At 36.9% G+C, this 15647-nt stretch overlaps 1 protein-coding gene across 1 annotated transcript in view; it reads left to right on the top strand.

Annotated features, from left to right (window-relative positions):
* The first annotated feature begins 584 nt into the window (after positions 1-584).
* LOC140163915 (ribosomal protein S6 kinase-related protein-like) overlaps positions 585-15647 on the top strand; it is a 173181-nt gene continuing 158118 nt past the window's right edge. The window contains exon 1 of the mRNA XM_072187220.1: positions 585-707. Coding sequence (XP_072043321.1) covers positions 666-707 — 42 coding nt within the window. The 5' untranslated portion in view covers positions 585-665. The remainder of the gene's footprint in view (positions 708-15647) is intronic.

Raw genomic sequence — 15647 nt, 5'->3', positions numbered from 1 at the left:
TTCATCTTCATCTTCTTTCATCTTCATCTTCATGTTCATGTTCATGTTCATGTTCATGTTCATCTTCATCTTCATCTTCTTCTTCATCTTCATCGTCATCGTCATCTCCATCTCCATCTCAATGATCTTCATCTTTATCTTCATCTTTGATCGCTTTCTTAATCTCATCTTCAATCATCTTCATTGTTGTGTCTTGATTTATTGATTCAATGTTTTCTTTTTTAGAGGGGGTCATTGTTTGATTTGATTTTATGTTTGTTTGTTTATTTATTAATCTTATTTTTTAATTTCTTATGAATTTATATTGACTTGTCAAAAATAAATCTATAGTATAAAGTTATGTTGTGCTACCATAAGTAGTGCTAGAATCATCAATTTATATCTATCCACCTGTTATTGAACTTTTGTTGAAACTAGCGCCCCCTGGCCTTGCGACGAAAATGAACTAGCAACACCGATCAATTATCTCTCGGTGGTACGCTGTAACTTTCACTTCAATGTTTCAACCATATGAGCCGATAGGACACAAGGAATTCAATTATCAGCAGATCGGCGATGCGGCAAAATCATAACAAACGGACCTGTTCACATTGACAGTTGTGTGACAGGCATTCTGGACAAAAAACGGAATACAAATCTTATGGATAGTATGAAAAGTGCACAGGATGGGGAATAAGCAAATCAGGAGCCAAAGGCAGTCGGCTGCTGTAAGTAAACAAAATTTTACTCTCTAATAAATAATATCGAGCTGGTCGAACTTGAAGTTGAATCGATATTGCCGACCATGCTTTCTTCACATTGACGTGTATCATGTGTATGTAATGTATGTCACATACATGTATGTACTAGACTTGCTTGCCAGTCCTATATACGCCGTACCTATGTATATTAAGGACTGGCTTATGCCATTTTGGATGTCAATGGGCTTATCTTCAGCAGTGATTGCACCTGGTCATCTCACATAAATAAGATCACCACCAATGCCAAGCAGACCACTGGTATTATCAGAAGGTATGCCTGCCACTTCCACATACTTGTGCATAATACGGAAGGTCGATTTGTGCCCATAAATGTTTAGGCCTATGTTAAACTGTATGTTATACAAATTGTACAGCTATCATTTCTACCCTATGACGAACCGACATACCTGTAAATCCAATAGCCCACAAAAACTGGTCATCGCTGGTATTTTCATGAAGAAAACGACACTTTTTACGCCGAACATGTCCAAAACACGCCAGCTGATGTACAAGCCTCCCCACGCATGTACATAAACAAGCCGTGTTCATTGTTTAATTGTCACCTGCAGCTGTTCGCAAGAAAACTTTCTGCATAAAATTACCTGGGGTCGTTATCAGGCCTGAGACACACTGGCGCTAGTTTGAGGACAGTCACTATGAGTTACTAATGTGCAGAAAATGCGTGATGGGTCGCCATTTTGTGACTCGTGCAAACTAACACAAACAAATTATTGGACTTAATAATCTTTTCAAGTTTTAATAAAACGTGCATCTATCATGATAATATTACATTTTATTATTTTATTATTTGAATTACATAAGCTATGTCAATTTTGTGTCCATGTTAATTTTTATATGGATTTACCTGTGTTGATTTTAAACTGTTGTGAACGTGGAGCTACGCAAATTGGCAGGCGATTACCCACCATGCAATGCGAATACACGGAAACGATCCAGTTTAGGATGCATCGCAGTTCCTGTTGTGTAAACCAGGCGTAAACCGCCCATCCAACCTGATCGTGTGCACAGGATTTGTGCTGGAGGCTAGTTAATGCGCACAAACCAATGCGCAGAAGAAGACCTTGATACTAGGCGGAGCTTACGTTTCACAAGAATGATTGACAGCTGTGAGTAAGTGAAATTCTGTTCTGTGATTGGTACAAAAATATGGTTCTCGTGATAAATGAATATATTATCCATGGCTTCAAAATTAGGAACTGTTTCTTCCACAGAGCCCTATATAGGGCTCTATGGTCTCTACTCATCATACACGCGATCAGTGAAGATCTGGCCAGCGACGACGCTTGCCAATCAGGCTAGCTATTTGTACGGCATGGCCTCTCATCCTTTTTATTATCTCTGGTCTTGTCACGCTGGTAGATTCGCCCACCTGTGATTACTGACCTGGATCTGACAGAAGATTGTGGAATTTACGATTTTCAGCAGCAGGATTTTATGAAACTGCCAATATTTGCAAGTATTCTGAAGGATCGGTAATAATTAAAATATTTTTCATGGTGTCGGTAGTGCAAGTTGAAGTTAGTGAATTTGTGGTTTTGTATGTTATGTGCAAGAGTGTTTTCAGGAAGCGTAAATAGGCAGGCCGTTATGCTAAGCTCTCCATGTTATATGCAAGTTCGGCGACGAACTGGACACATCACACGGTAGTGTGATGTGTCCAGCCTGGATATAATCAGAAGGAACTTCAAGTCTTGTAGCAGGAATGTGAAATCACGCCTTTACCAATCTCTGGTTCGCCCAAAGCTGGAATACGGTGTTTGCGGTTGGGCTCCATTTACTGAAGGAGAAAAGAAACAGCTTGAAGGTAGACAGAGATTTGCAGCCAGAATGTGTTGTAACAACTACACTAGGAAAGCTAGCGTGACAGCCATGCTTCAAGAACTCGGATGGCCACTGCTTGAAACTAGACGCACAATAGCCCAGCTCAACATGCTGTATAAAATTACCCATGAACTTGTGGATGTGCAACATGAACTCAAAACTCAAACCAGAACCCACCGGAGATCCCACCAGTATTCTTGCACCGGGTCCATGCCAAGTCTAAGGTCTACAGTACCAGTTTTTATCCATCAACCATTCCCCATTGGAATGATCTCCCAGAGGCCATCATTAATATAACCAAACTAGAACAATTCAAGACAGCCGTCGCTGATCATCTTGTTAAGGGGGGAAAGCAAAACTACGTCATCTAGCTTCATGACCGCCCAAACTCTAGCGGATGCGGATCTACCGCTTTGCTGGAGACCCAGATACAGATACAGATACAGAATGGGAAATACACACTTAACGATTTGCGCCGGTTAGAAACTTGAAAAAAAATCTTAAAATTTTTATCAATGTATATAAGTGGTACCAACCTTATTGTGCTTGCTAATTTAAGACTCGGTTGAAACAAAATTAAGGATCGAATGCATTTTAGTGTCCAAAAAGGCAAAATTATTGTCAAAGATCTGCCGAAATCGGCACCCTTGTGAAGGGTTCAGAATTCGAATCGGGAACGAAAATATCTGATCTTTGCGATCAAAAACACAAAATTACAACTTTAAACATACTATTGGCAAAAGACATTATTACCAAACAATATAGAATAGAAAATTTGACATCATTTTCTCAAAATATTGAAGAAATTTGCTCACTAGACATCAAAAAAGTACGCAATCCAATTCCCGTTCAAACGCGTGAGAAACTGAAAATGCATAATCCCGACTAATATATGTACCCCCCGTCACACTAAGTAATAAAGCTAATATATAGCATGGTGCTAGGCAATCAGATATTGTACGATATAGTCATACATAATGATGTACACTTTGCAGAATTTCTTTTACAAATTAAGCGTACTACCTACTAGTCGTCCAGCGCATATTATTTTCCACAAGGTCCTTTCCACACGCTTGATGTCGCGAGCATATGAATGATATATTATATGACATGATACACGATGGTTAATGCATAAAAAAGGTACCTTTCCTTGGTCTCTTAGTCTTGGACTAAAATAGTCAGTTTCTAGCCACAGAGAAGAACGGCAGTTGTTTACATTTTAAGATTATATGCACAGCATAAAGCACGGAAGCGTATTCTGATTGGCTGATTTGTAACAACAAAATGATTGGCAAATTAGGGATTCAATCATGTTTCACTGTTGTTCATCACCGTTGTTCACGCATCGTCTGCGTGGTTTACTTCGCGAGGGCAGCTTTAGCTGCCCGAGCGAAGTAAACCACACAGACGCGCCGGACGCGAGTTGTCAAACGGTGATGAACAACGGTGAAACATGATTGAATCCCTTTCAACAACGAAAAGAAGCTAAAGATCGTATAATTCACATGATTATTTCATGAGGAATGTTAGTTTTCATTGCCCTTCAGCCTTACAAAAACTTTGATGATTTCTCTGTTGATATCGGCAATAAAACTACAGAATAAAACTGCATGTTTAGCCGCTGCCTGAAAAAATATTGAATTCAACTTGTAAAGCTTGAATACGCACACATGTTCCAGGCATGACGAATTTTACGCGCTCTAGCGTGCAACGCGTAGTCTCACTTATGCGTCACAGTATACGCTACAGTAAAAGCGTGGATTCATCATGGATTAACAACGGTTGGCTCAGGCTGTGCAAAGGTATTATGAAGAGTTGTTGAATAATGCATCAAAACCGATGGGTTGAGCAGACTGTCGGTTTAATATTACCGATTTCCATTAAAATTCCAACCATAACTTGATTATATGATAAATTGTATGATGCACTATGGGAGGGATCCTAGAAATGGGCATTGATCATTTGTCAGATGTGCCTCATACTCTTAAATACCGTACCAATCCTGTAACCTGGACAACTGTTTACTACTGCATACTGTGTGGCATTATTTTTGGGCAGTCATTTGTTGCCAAGTGAAATGTGACTAAAAGTGGCTTCACTCACCAATAATCACTGAACTACTAAATTTGTCATCTGAGACAGGATAGATACTCCAGATTCCAGAAAAATACAGTACCGGTACTATGAATTTTGTGGAATTAAAAAAATATGATCTTATTTTGCCAAATGAAATGCTAAATCCTAATCTTGTAGTTCTGTTCAATTTTAATATTTGTGTAATTTGAGGGGAAATGGGCCAATAATTGATGTTTCATTTGGCAAAACAGTAATATTTTGTTATTCAAAACACTTATTTTTCTGGAATAAGGAGCAGCAGGGCTTGAAAAAATGTTAATTTCCCATGAAGCAAGCTAAATTTCCCAAAATTTATAGCATATTTTCATACACGCAAAAGACATAATTTCCTTCCAAATACCATAATTTCCCTCCAAACACCAACATTTCCTTGGAATGAGCTTCCCAAATTCCCCACTTTTTCGAGCCATGAGGAGCAGTAGGCCTATATTATTATTATAATTCTTTTCCAAAATAGTGCTGAATATCCCACTGCAGGCTTTCCTGACCCTAGTCTGGCATAATATTAAATGTGATATGTGATGGCATTTTAGGCAGACCCACAGCCAGGGGGTGCGGGGATGTGACGCACCCCCCCAAAAAAGTCCTATTTATGCAGTGTATGGAGCTTAAAAAAATAGAGGTTTTTATGCATTTTTGGTCCAAAATGTCCAAATTTGCCCCAGTCCAAAAAGGTCCAAATTTTGAATAAAAAGGTCCACTTTGTCAAAATCAGCAACCCCAAAATAAATCCTTGCTATGGGCCTGCCCACATGTATTTGTGAATCAGATAAATTACAGATCTTTCCATACTAACTGGATGCTTAACCATTGGTTGACTAAATTTTATGCTATGCATTGAAAGAAGATCCTTTTGAAGAAATATTTCATTTGAAGAAATAAACTGAACATGATATAACATCAGAGCTGTAGCTGGGGATGGGGATTCATTGGTTTACTCTTTGGGGGAAATGTTTATATATATGAAAATGGAAAGTTACAACAAATGACTATACACCTGATTCGTGAACTGTGTCTTTTTGAAAGACTCTTCCTGTTTGTCCTTCATCTCTATTTGATTTTCAGTGTATTAGCAAGTAGATGATGTATATGTATCACAGATGTTATACATTTATAAAAACTTAACGCTTTCTATTGGTCAACATAGGCGAGATCCCGGGTGGGGATAACCCTCCCCCATATTTTGCCAGGGAGCTTACTTATTTGTGTCTTCTATACTATTCATCATATACCCCTGCATAACGAAATTCAACAATAATCAATATCCAAAGCAATATCCTCACTACAATAGATAGGTCCCAAAAATAGAAATCCCCCACCCCACATAATCGCAAATTGACACGAAAGCTTCATTCCCATTTATTTCATCCAAAACGGTCCTGTCATACACCTTCCCCAATCAAACACATTTCTCTTGCATTTGATCATCTTCTACTCTTCCCTAGAAAAATCATAATACCAAATCTGCACACCATGGAATTCACCATATCACGTCCAAGCTCACATTGGGCGCCCCATTCCTTTTTAAAAGAATTTTTATTTGAAGGAAAAATTCACATCACATTACAATGAATGCAACAGAATGGCGCTGTATTCTATAATCAATTCTGTGTATCACTATTCATTGTTTACGTTACAAACAGATCCTGGAATTGATATTCCACGAATAAACCAAATCGCTATTGTAACTTCCGGTTTTTTTAGGACACTTTGCCCTTTGACCTTTCTGGAAAATTCGGGTTTTGTGCGTATAAAATATAATTTAAAACTTGTTACTAGAATAAAAACAAACTTAAAAAACATTATTATTAAATCAATTAATTATTTAAATATTTTTAATGATAACATTATGACAATAATAAATAAAATATTAATAATTACAGCAATTTTCCCGATAGGTCAAAGGACAAAGTGTCCTAAAACTGCAAAAACTGTCCCACAATGCATTGCAAACTTCCAATGCCGATTGGGCTTATTCATGATGGGTATTTATCGAGTCGTAAAAGACGGTTTAAATTGCCCCATTTTGATACATGATAACAATTTGAATGAATGTCAGTGTGTCAATAATGCATGCTTCAAGGTGGAGTAAATAATTCACTCAATCCCAGAGAAAGAAAGAAACTGTGTACACTAGTGAATTATGCAACGAATATGAGAACAAACTTGTGTGCATCATATTTTTGAAAAGCTGTTGTTTTCAGTTAATTTAATAACTGAACTTTCAAAAATAACATTTTCATTAAGGTAAATGGGCTATTCCAGTTGAGATCACTATACCCACAAACAGCCCTCGAATTAACCCACGGCACCCATGGCATTTTGCCGTGGATGCCCATCCCCACTGCCGTAATGCCCTCAAAAAATGTCCTTTACCCAAGGCAGTCACTTGCCGTGCCCTCTAATGAAGTTGCCGTCGGTGCCCCAGCCCTGCCCTTTCATTATAAAATCATCTATCTATGTTTGTATGTGTTTTCTTCACTTTTGAGAAATTGCCTTGGTGCCCTTCTCAAATTTTTAACAGTTGCCATGATGCCCTCTTGAAATATTACAAACTGCCGTGCTGCCTTGCCTTTTCAGTGAAAATCCAAGGCAATTATCAGCTTGCCCTAAAAAAGTTGCCGTGCCCCTTCAGATCCTTAATTCGAGGGCTGCCCACAAAGCTGTAGCCAGGAGTATGAGGCACCCTCACATAAATGTTAATCCTGAAAATAAGCCCTGGGGTGGGGGAATATTCACAAATAGTCCACTTTTCGCCAGCCCATAGGGCTGGTATCTAATTCTGAGATGGGATTTGTGTACACTAAAGATTAGCTAAGATTATAGCCTTCTTCTATTGGTATGAATTTTTTTTTTTCTTGTGGTGGAAATGTTTTTGGTGTCTGCTAATTGATTTGCAAGGAAAAGAAAGTATGTTTTGCCGTTTCAACGAACTAAAACGATTGAGTATTGCCAAAGTTATGTTTGAATTAATTATGACTTAAAAAGTTATCATAGGTTAGGCCTACACATATAAACATAAACTTGTTCAGCAATCAGCATATCAAAAAAATGACATGGTCAACAATTAGTAATTAGCAGGGAATGTTCACTGGAACGAGGTCATATCAGTGGACTACTGAGCATAGCATGATGTTTGGTTGCCTGTGAGTGCATAATTAATATGTTGATAACAGATCTAATAATATTGTATCTTCATTTTATGGACCACAATGAAGTCAAAGTAATTATCTATCCTATCCTGTATCGTTTTATGGATAAAATTGACTCAAAATGTTATTGATAATATTATTGCTATCTTTAACATCAGTTTGGTCTTTTCAACGGGAAAAATCCGATGGAAAATAAAGTTTTTAGGGGCTAGCTATAATATTGAACAATATATCCCATATTTTGACATGCACGTAGAGAAAATATATATATAAATTATTGTCTTACTTTATAAATTATAAATACTGTAAATGACACATAACTAAAGTGAGGCCACTTTCTATCTTTTTTTATTTGATTCATAAAATTACATTCAACAAAATGATTGAAGACTGAGAAAACACACAATGCAGACTATTACAGAATGGAGTAGGTAAGATGCCATGTCCATAGCTTTGCAGGAGTTTCGGACTAACAATCAACACATTCAAAAAATACAGTTTAAAAGTGAAGATTGTAGTGAATGATCAGTCCTTTATCATGTGCTTGCCACTATCTACTTCATAGTAAACTATACATTGCGAAATAATATAAAATCATTTTAAAATAAAATATGCATGTAAGTTGAGTTTACATAGCTTAATTAACTAACAACTGCAGTGTATTTCTTGATTTTAATAATAAGCATGGGTAAAAAGCAGTAAAGACAAAAATACAGAACAATTTGGAGTAATGAATTAAAGAGTTGACAGGAGTTATAGGAGTTAATGCTTTTTGCTGTTTCAGTGTGCATGTTCTCACCATTGATGGTTTGGTGAACTGTCATGTAACATGGATGTAAGCGTGATCCTAAAAATGCCTTTCACGGTGACCCAAACTATTACAAGACCTCTTCTGCATTGAGGCTGGCCTTCCCTTTTAAAGGGAATTTTTATTATAGTGAATTTCAGGGAGGTTCAAAATTTGCCATAACAGTTGCATTTTTTGTCTTGAAAGTAGACATCCTGATTTCTCATTTTGACAGGAGAGGGGTGTTGCCATTGTTCAGCAGACAAGCCAGGCCAATCAATTGATATGAATTTGTTACAATATATGCGTGTACATACATCAATGCTGATCATAACCAAATCATTATAGTGGCTACTCCTGGCTTCTACATGTACTTGTATTCCCATTAAATTGCTAGTGAAGATCAATCTGTACATAGTTAATGTAATCTAACCCTGTGTACTGTATAGCTGGATATTTTAGCGGCATTCATTTTTTGTGATTTTTAACTCTTCTGAACAGTTAGTGTTTCTTTTATATTCATGGTTTCAAGCAGCTTCACATTCATTTTGAGGGCTTTTATTTTTAATATAAGATTAAAATTTAAAATTTCATTCATTTGTACGCATTCTAAACCATGAATTTAAATAAACAGCATTTTGGGTTAGTTCTTATGTACATAGTACATGGCCAGAGAAGGTATCTTACGCTTCCCATAATGCAATACTCTCATTTCAATTTTCTGTACTGATTCTGGGAATGGTACTTAAGATATCTTCTCTGGTGCATTGGGCTATTCCAGTTGAAATCCACACTACCCCTGTGGAAGATTTTGGAAACATGTTCCACAGAGGGAGTATGAATTTTAAATGGAATTAGCACATTCCAGCTCCATTTGAATTTCATACACCCTCTGAGAAAGCTTCAATCTGAATCTTTCACAGAGGGAGCGTGAGATTCAAATGGAGCTGCCTAATGTGCTAATTCTATTTGAAATTTGTACTCCCTCTGTGGAATATATTTTGTCAAAATCTTCCACAGGCACAGGGGTAGTTTGGATTTCAAATGGAATAGCCCATTGTTGGCTACTTTTTTGATCCAGATCATCTTTCACAAAACTTTCACAGACTCTTTCCAATTACAAATCTCCTTTATCACCAGTGGCAGTGCCACGGGTGGTGTGGGGTGGGTGGGAGTGGGTGCATGGGGGAAAATGTCCCCAGTCAGAATTCTTGCCCCCCAGTAAAAACTCAAAACTATGAACATTTCCACTTTTTGCAGCAATTTTGGGCAAAATTTGTTGATTTTACCCCCTGAAATTAAATTTGCCCCCTCCCCAATGTCTCCTGAAAAAATCCTGGCACTGCCACTGTTTATCACTGTTTCTAGTGTTTAACTCGTGTCTAGTCTCTCTGATCACCCTTAATAGGTTGAGTGGGATTGATTAATGAAACAAATTGAAATAAACAGGGCTAGCATGAGTGATGCATTTCCACCATGCCTGTAGGTAAGAGCCTGCAGACTACATCTAATCTGACAATTGCTATTGATGAACTAAATGCTGGTAGTAATCAATATAACACTGTTCTGCTGACAACTAGAAATAGGAGAAGACTGTGATCCAGGGGATATTTAATATTTGGTTTGGGTAGGGGTAGGGGGTGCTTCTAGAATCTGAAAATGTACCATATTTTGACCAATTTTCCCAAGAAAATTTATACCTCGGGCAGCAGTGTAGCCAGCCTTTTAGTGTGAGGGGACAAAGCCAAATTGTCGTCCCAAGTGTAAGACGACACTTTCAGATTTTGGGAAGCGCATCCCTGTGTAATTTTTTTGCCTATAATTTTAATGACAGTCTACTCTTTGCCGTCCACATTTTCATCCCGTAAAATTTTTGTGGGGCAGTACCTTGGCTCCATTCTAATTACACCACTGACCTGGGGCCCAGATTTGTGGCCAAATTCAATACAATTTTGCAAAATAATTTTGTTCTCCTATTTTGTTTTTAAATTTGTGCTCCAATTAGGTGAAATTCTTTTTATTTTGTTGAAAAATGTGAAAAAGTGACAATTTTAAAAATCAAAATTGATTGAAAAGGGGGCCAGTGTCATACTAGAGGTCATAAAATGATACCAATGATATTTGCGGCACAACCCCGGATTGAGGTCTGTATTATGATCAAGCAAAATCAGTTGGAAGTCGGATATTGATTTTCAGATATAGGCAAACAAAGACAATCATTTCTTTTGTTGCATATATATTGTTTTGGAAACACTTCTACATTTGGTTCATATCTTTGGAACTAAATGTTCAAATTCATTGGGGTTTTCTGCAAAATGTAGCTTTGCAAATGTTATACAATCAATCATGAAAAAAACTGCAAATTGAATATGCTCGACTTCAAACTGATTTTGCTTGATCACACTACGTATTATTACTAGAATAAAAGAGCAAGAGAGAATATCTGGTGAGTGATTGGTGTGATGCTAAAATAAGACATTTCTGTTGTTGACTTTTTGGGGCGCCCTCTACGGAGGCGTCCCACAATATTGGCATGTACTTGTGAGTAGCTTCTAATTTCAGTCTTACTAGATTTACTCCGCAATTGTTGTGCTATTTTGCTAAAATTATGCCCTTGCTCAGAAATAAATCCACAATATGCTTGGATTTTATTTTATTATTGTTTTCTGTTATGCACAGGATAAAATGGTGTGGGTATATTCTTTGTTTAAAAGACAAAATTAATGGATTTGTAAAAACACCAAATAAATCGAGACCTTTGACCTTTGTAACCACTTTGACCTTTGTAACCAGTTTACCGCCTCTTAGAACCCGATAGACGGTGACCAACACTTTGGATTACAATAGCCTAATCTGAATGGCATAGTCCAATAAGCTCAAATAAACAATCATAGTGCAAAATTTGACCTAACTTGCAGAGTATGAGTTTTTGTACCCAAAGTTTCAAAGTCAGGCATCTTATCAAGATCAAGATAGTGATAGTGACATAACAATTAACACGCTTATCTTACCAAGGTCTTATCTATCTGCATGGGGTAATTGGAAATTATGGTGTAGCCTATTTGTTTTAAGGATGAAACAACTGGCTCCTTTTGCATGGAAATTAGAACAAATTACTATACAAGCTGTATCAAAAAGTTTGGTACCCAGCAGTTTTGATAGTAATTGAAAAGCCTGGTTCTTCCAAATGCAATATCGGGTCCCCTTAAAATGATAAAATGATCAGACCATAAATCTTTTGTGACTGTTTATGACATTAATCAACAAATTATGCGGATCCTAGATGTGTCGAGGATGTTATGTTTATGAACAAAACGTTACGTTTGTATTTTCAACATTGTTAATCATTGCTACGTGTATGTTAACAAATGAAAGTTCTGTAATTATTTTAATTCTTCAATGCTAAGTTAGTAAGTATTCTTTTGGATATCATCAAATTGTAAATCTCTAGTCAGATTTTCAGTGTGTTAACAACTATGTATCAAAGATGTTACGTTCATGTACAAAACATTAACGTTCTTATCTTGTAAACATTGTATACCCATATAGCTACTTTTGAAGAATGAATGTTCTGTAATTGTCTTTTATCCTTCATCTCTATTAGATTTTCAGTGTATTAGCAAGTAGATGATGTATATGTATCACAGACGTTATGATGTATATGTATCACAGACGTTATACATTCATAAAAACTTTTCTTTTGGTCAACATAGGGGTAGATCCTCTTCTATACTATCCATCATATACCCCCCTGCATAACGAAATTCAACAATATTCAATATCCAAAGTAATATCATCACTACAATATGCCCCAAAATTGAACTCCCCCACCCCACATAATCGCAAATTGACACGACAGCTTCATTCCAATTCAATTTATTTCATCCAAAACGGTCCTGTAATACACCTTCCCCAATCAAACACATTTGTCTTGCATTTGATCATCTTCTACTCTTCCCTAGAAAAAATCATTATGATACCAAATCCCCGGGACCAAATCTAAACACCATGCCATGGAATTCACCATATCACGTCCAAGCTCACATAATTTGGGCGCCCCATTCCTTTTTTAAAGGAATTTTTATTAACTATGAGCAGTAATCTCAATCCCAGTGGCATATACCCAATACAGGTCATTCTTTGTGTGTTGGAAGTATATTGGGGGTTAACATGGTTAAGGAACTGTGCCTTAGAGATTGTCATGTTCGTAGCTGGAGGAGATGTGCTACATGTATGTCTAGACTGTCACAAAAAATGTGAAAGTTAATTGCTGCGTGTTTGGGATGTTATATCTCGGAAACATTGGCTCTAGGCTTTATAAGATGTTTATCTGAAAATAGACTCAAGTTATTAGTGTTTTTTGTTCATGTGCACGTCAGGAGTTGCTTGCTGCGTGTATGGGACATTATTAATTCTTGAAAACAGTTGCTCTAGGCTTTAATATGACGTTTATCTGAAAATAGGCCCAAATTTTGTGTTTTTTGTTCATGTGCATGTCAAAAGTTAATTTCTTGTATGAGAAATTATATTTACATATCTCAGAAACATTTGCTGTAGGCTTTTAAAATGATGTTTATCTGAAATTTAACCCAATATGTGACTTCTGTCTGGATTTTTTGTTCATGTGCATGTCAAGAGAATTAATTGCTGCATGTTTGGGATGTTATCTATGACAGTATATGACACGGTATGTCGAAAACATTTGCTCTAGGCTTTATACAGCATTTATCTGAAAATAGACTCAAGTTAAAAGTTTGTGTTTTTTGATCATGTGCCTATCAAGAATTAATCGCTGCATGTATACGGGAGTCTACAAATATTATCTCATAGTCGTAGGAACATTTGCTTCAGGCATATTATAGAACTTGTTTGTTATGGAAAGAGGCAGAATTTAGCTTATTGTTGATCTTCATCTTTGGAATGTTTGTGACTCAATTCAGACATGAGGCTGATGTACCTGGAACAGCCCATTAGTCTGAAGGGTAAATAGACGAGTAGTTACTAGGGCATTTTAGGTTCGGATTAGGGTTAGGGTTCACTTTAAAGCTAGAGTTAGCATAAGGGTTATTGTTATGGATAGAGTTGGGCTGGGGTTAAAGTTAGGATTAGAATCAGGGTCATGTTAAGGGTTAGGTGTAGGATTAGAACTTAGGTTATAGTTATGGTGAAGTTTAGTGTTAAGGGTTACAGTTTGTAACTAAATACATCAAAACAGCAAAAATTGGATAAGCCATGCTTGCCAATTTCTTACTGAACAAAGTATAGCTTCCATTGGAATGATAGACAAAAACAGGAACTAGATATTTTGTATGCATTGCATTGTATAAACAGCATACAAAATGTTACAAAGCAAGCAAAAACAAGTTTGATTGAAAGGTGGAAAGTAAGGTATGATTTTAGATAAAGCATGCCCTGAACAAGTCCACAAATCTTTGACAATCTTATTTGAGCGCCCTAAACAGTACCCTAACTCTAAGCCCTATATTATTTTTCAGTAAACCTTTGACGAGAGCGTACTACATGGATGTTGCAAAGTCAGCGCTAACAACGCGTATGGTGCAAAGTTAATTTATACATTTGTATTTGACAACAGCAGATCACCTCAGCAGCCAATCAGAGACTAGTGTGTTTCAACATTATATGGTGTATGTTTAAAATACGCTCTCGTCAAAGGTTTACTGCAAAATATTATATAACCCTAAGGGTACTATCAAACATAGTTTTGAAAGCAATTTATTTCCTAAGATCTCTTTAATACAGGGCTAGTTATACCAGGGAAGCCTAATATACCAAGTATAGATAGTGCAGTTTACTGATGCACACACATTCTTTGCTCATAAAATAGCATCACAATAAATAGAAACATAGGAATATGACCAAAGAGTGTCATAATTTGGGATTCTATTTCCCGCTGTGCAACACAGCGCTCTTATCTAATGTAAATAAGACGACTGAGGAGATAGGGATCTCGTAGTGCCAGCGCATTTTACCTCACTGGTCATCAGTGTTTACTCTCTCTGGAAATTGAGTGCGCCAAATGAAGCATTTCTCCCCAAAATTGACTCAATTTTGTCTCAGTAATTCCTCAAATTGACTAATTATAATACAGCATTGCAAATTGTTGTGGGCCAAATATAATTTTCACTGGGCCAAATTTGAGACATACAGCCTCTGAGTAAACACTGCTGGTCATCACCATTTTGTGTGGCATATCGCATTCAGTCAACTAAAGGTGATACTGATTTGGCAGGGTTAGAATTTTGGAGAAAATAGACTTTTGCAAAAACTCACTATCACTATGAACCACAATGGCATCATCCCAATGGCATAGTTCCATAACCTCAAATGTTTTGGGGTAGTAAAGAACTGTGCGCTGATAGATGAGATCTATTCTTGTAAAAGTGGATTCTTGTAAACAAATTTAGATTCTTGTAAATTTACAAAATCTAAAGAGTAGATCTGCAAAATCCTTAGTTTCAAGAATCAATAGTGATTCTCCTACTATGTGTGTGACAAAAAGTTTTGTTGGGAAAAGGTTAGAATTAGGCTATATACAGTACACAAGTTCATGAGCATCATTTGTGGGGAAGGGGGGCGTCAGGCGTGTCCCCTTGCCTTTCGGCAAAATGACCCACTTTTTGACAATTCAGGCCGATTCCCCCCACATTTCAAGCTGGATTGGCGTAATGCACAAGTTATGCGATCCAGGCACATTTACTGTTAGCTTAGATGTCCCCCTTGCCCTCTCCAAATATATACATGCATATATACAGATAAGAGAAGTTACACACATCATCAGCCAGGGCTACCTTAAATAAAATTCAATATTGCCAGGCTCTCAAATACTCTGTTTACATGGGAAAAGTACACTGAATTTTGTCATGCTGGCCATGCTGGCCAATTGGTAAACATAATGATAGCTCATTGTAAACAAAACAGAGATGAGTCTAGTGTATGGCTATATACCTGTAAACAATGCAGATAAAACAA

This window comes from Amphiura filiformis, chromosome 11 (genome assembly GCF_039555335.1).
Source record: "Amphiura filiformis chromosome 11, Afil_fr2py, whole genome shotgun sequence".
Taxonomy (NCBI): domain Eukaryota; kingdom Metazoa; phylum Echinodermata; class Ophiuroidea; order Amphilepidida; family Amphiuridae; genus Amphiura; species Amphiura filiformis.
Note: the sequence above shows the minus strand (reverse complement) of the source record. Positions and strands in the feature narration are given on the sequence as shown.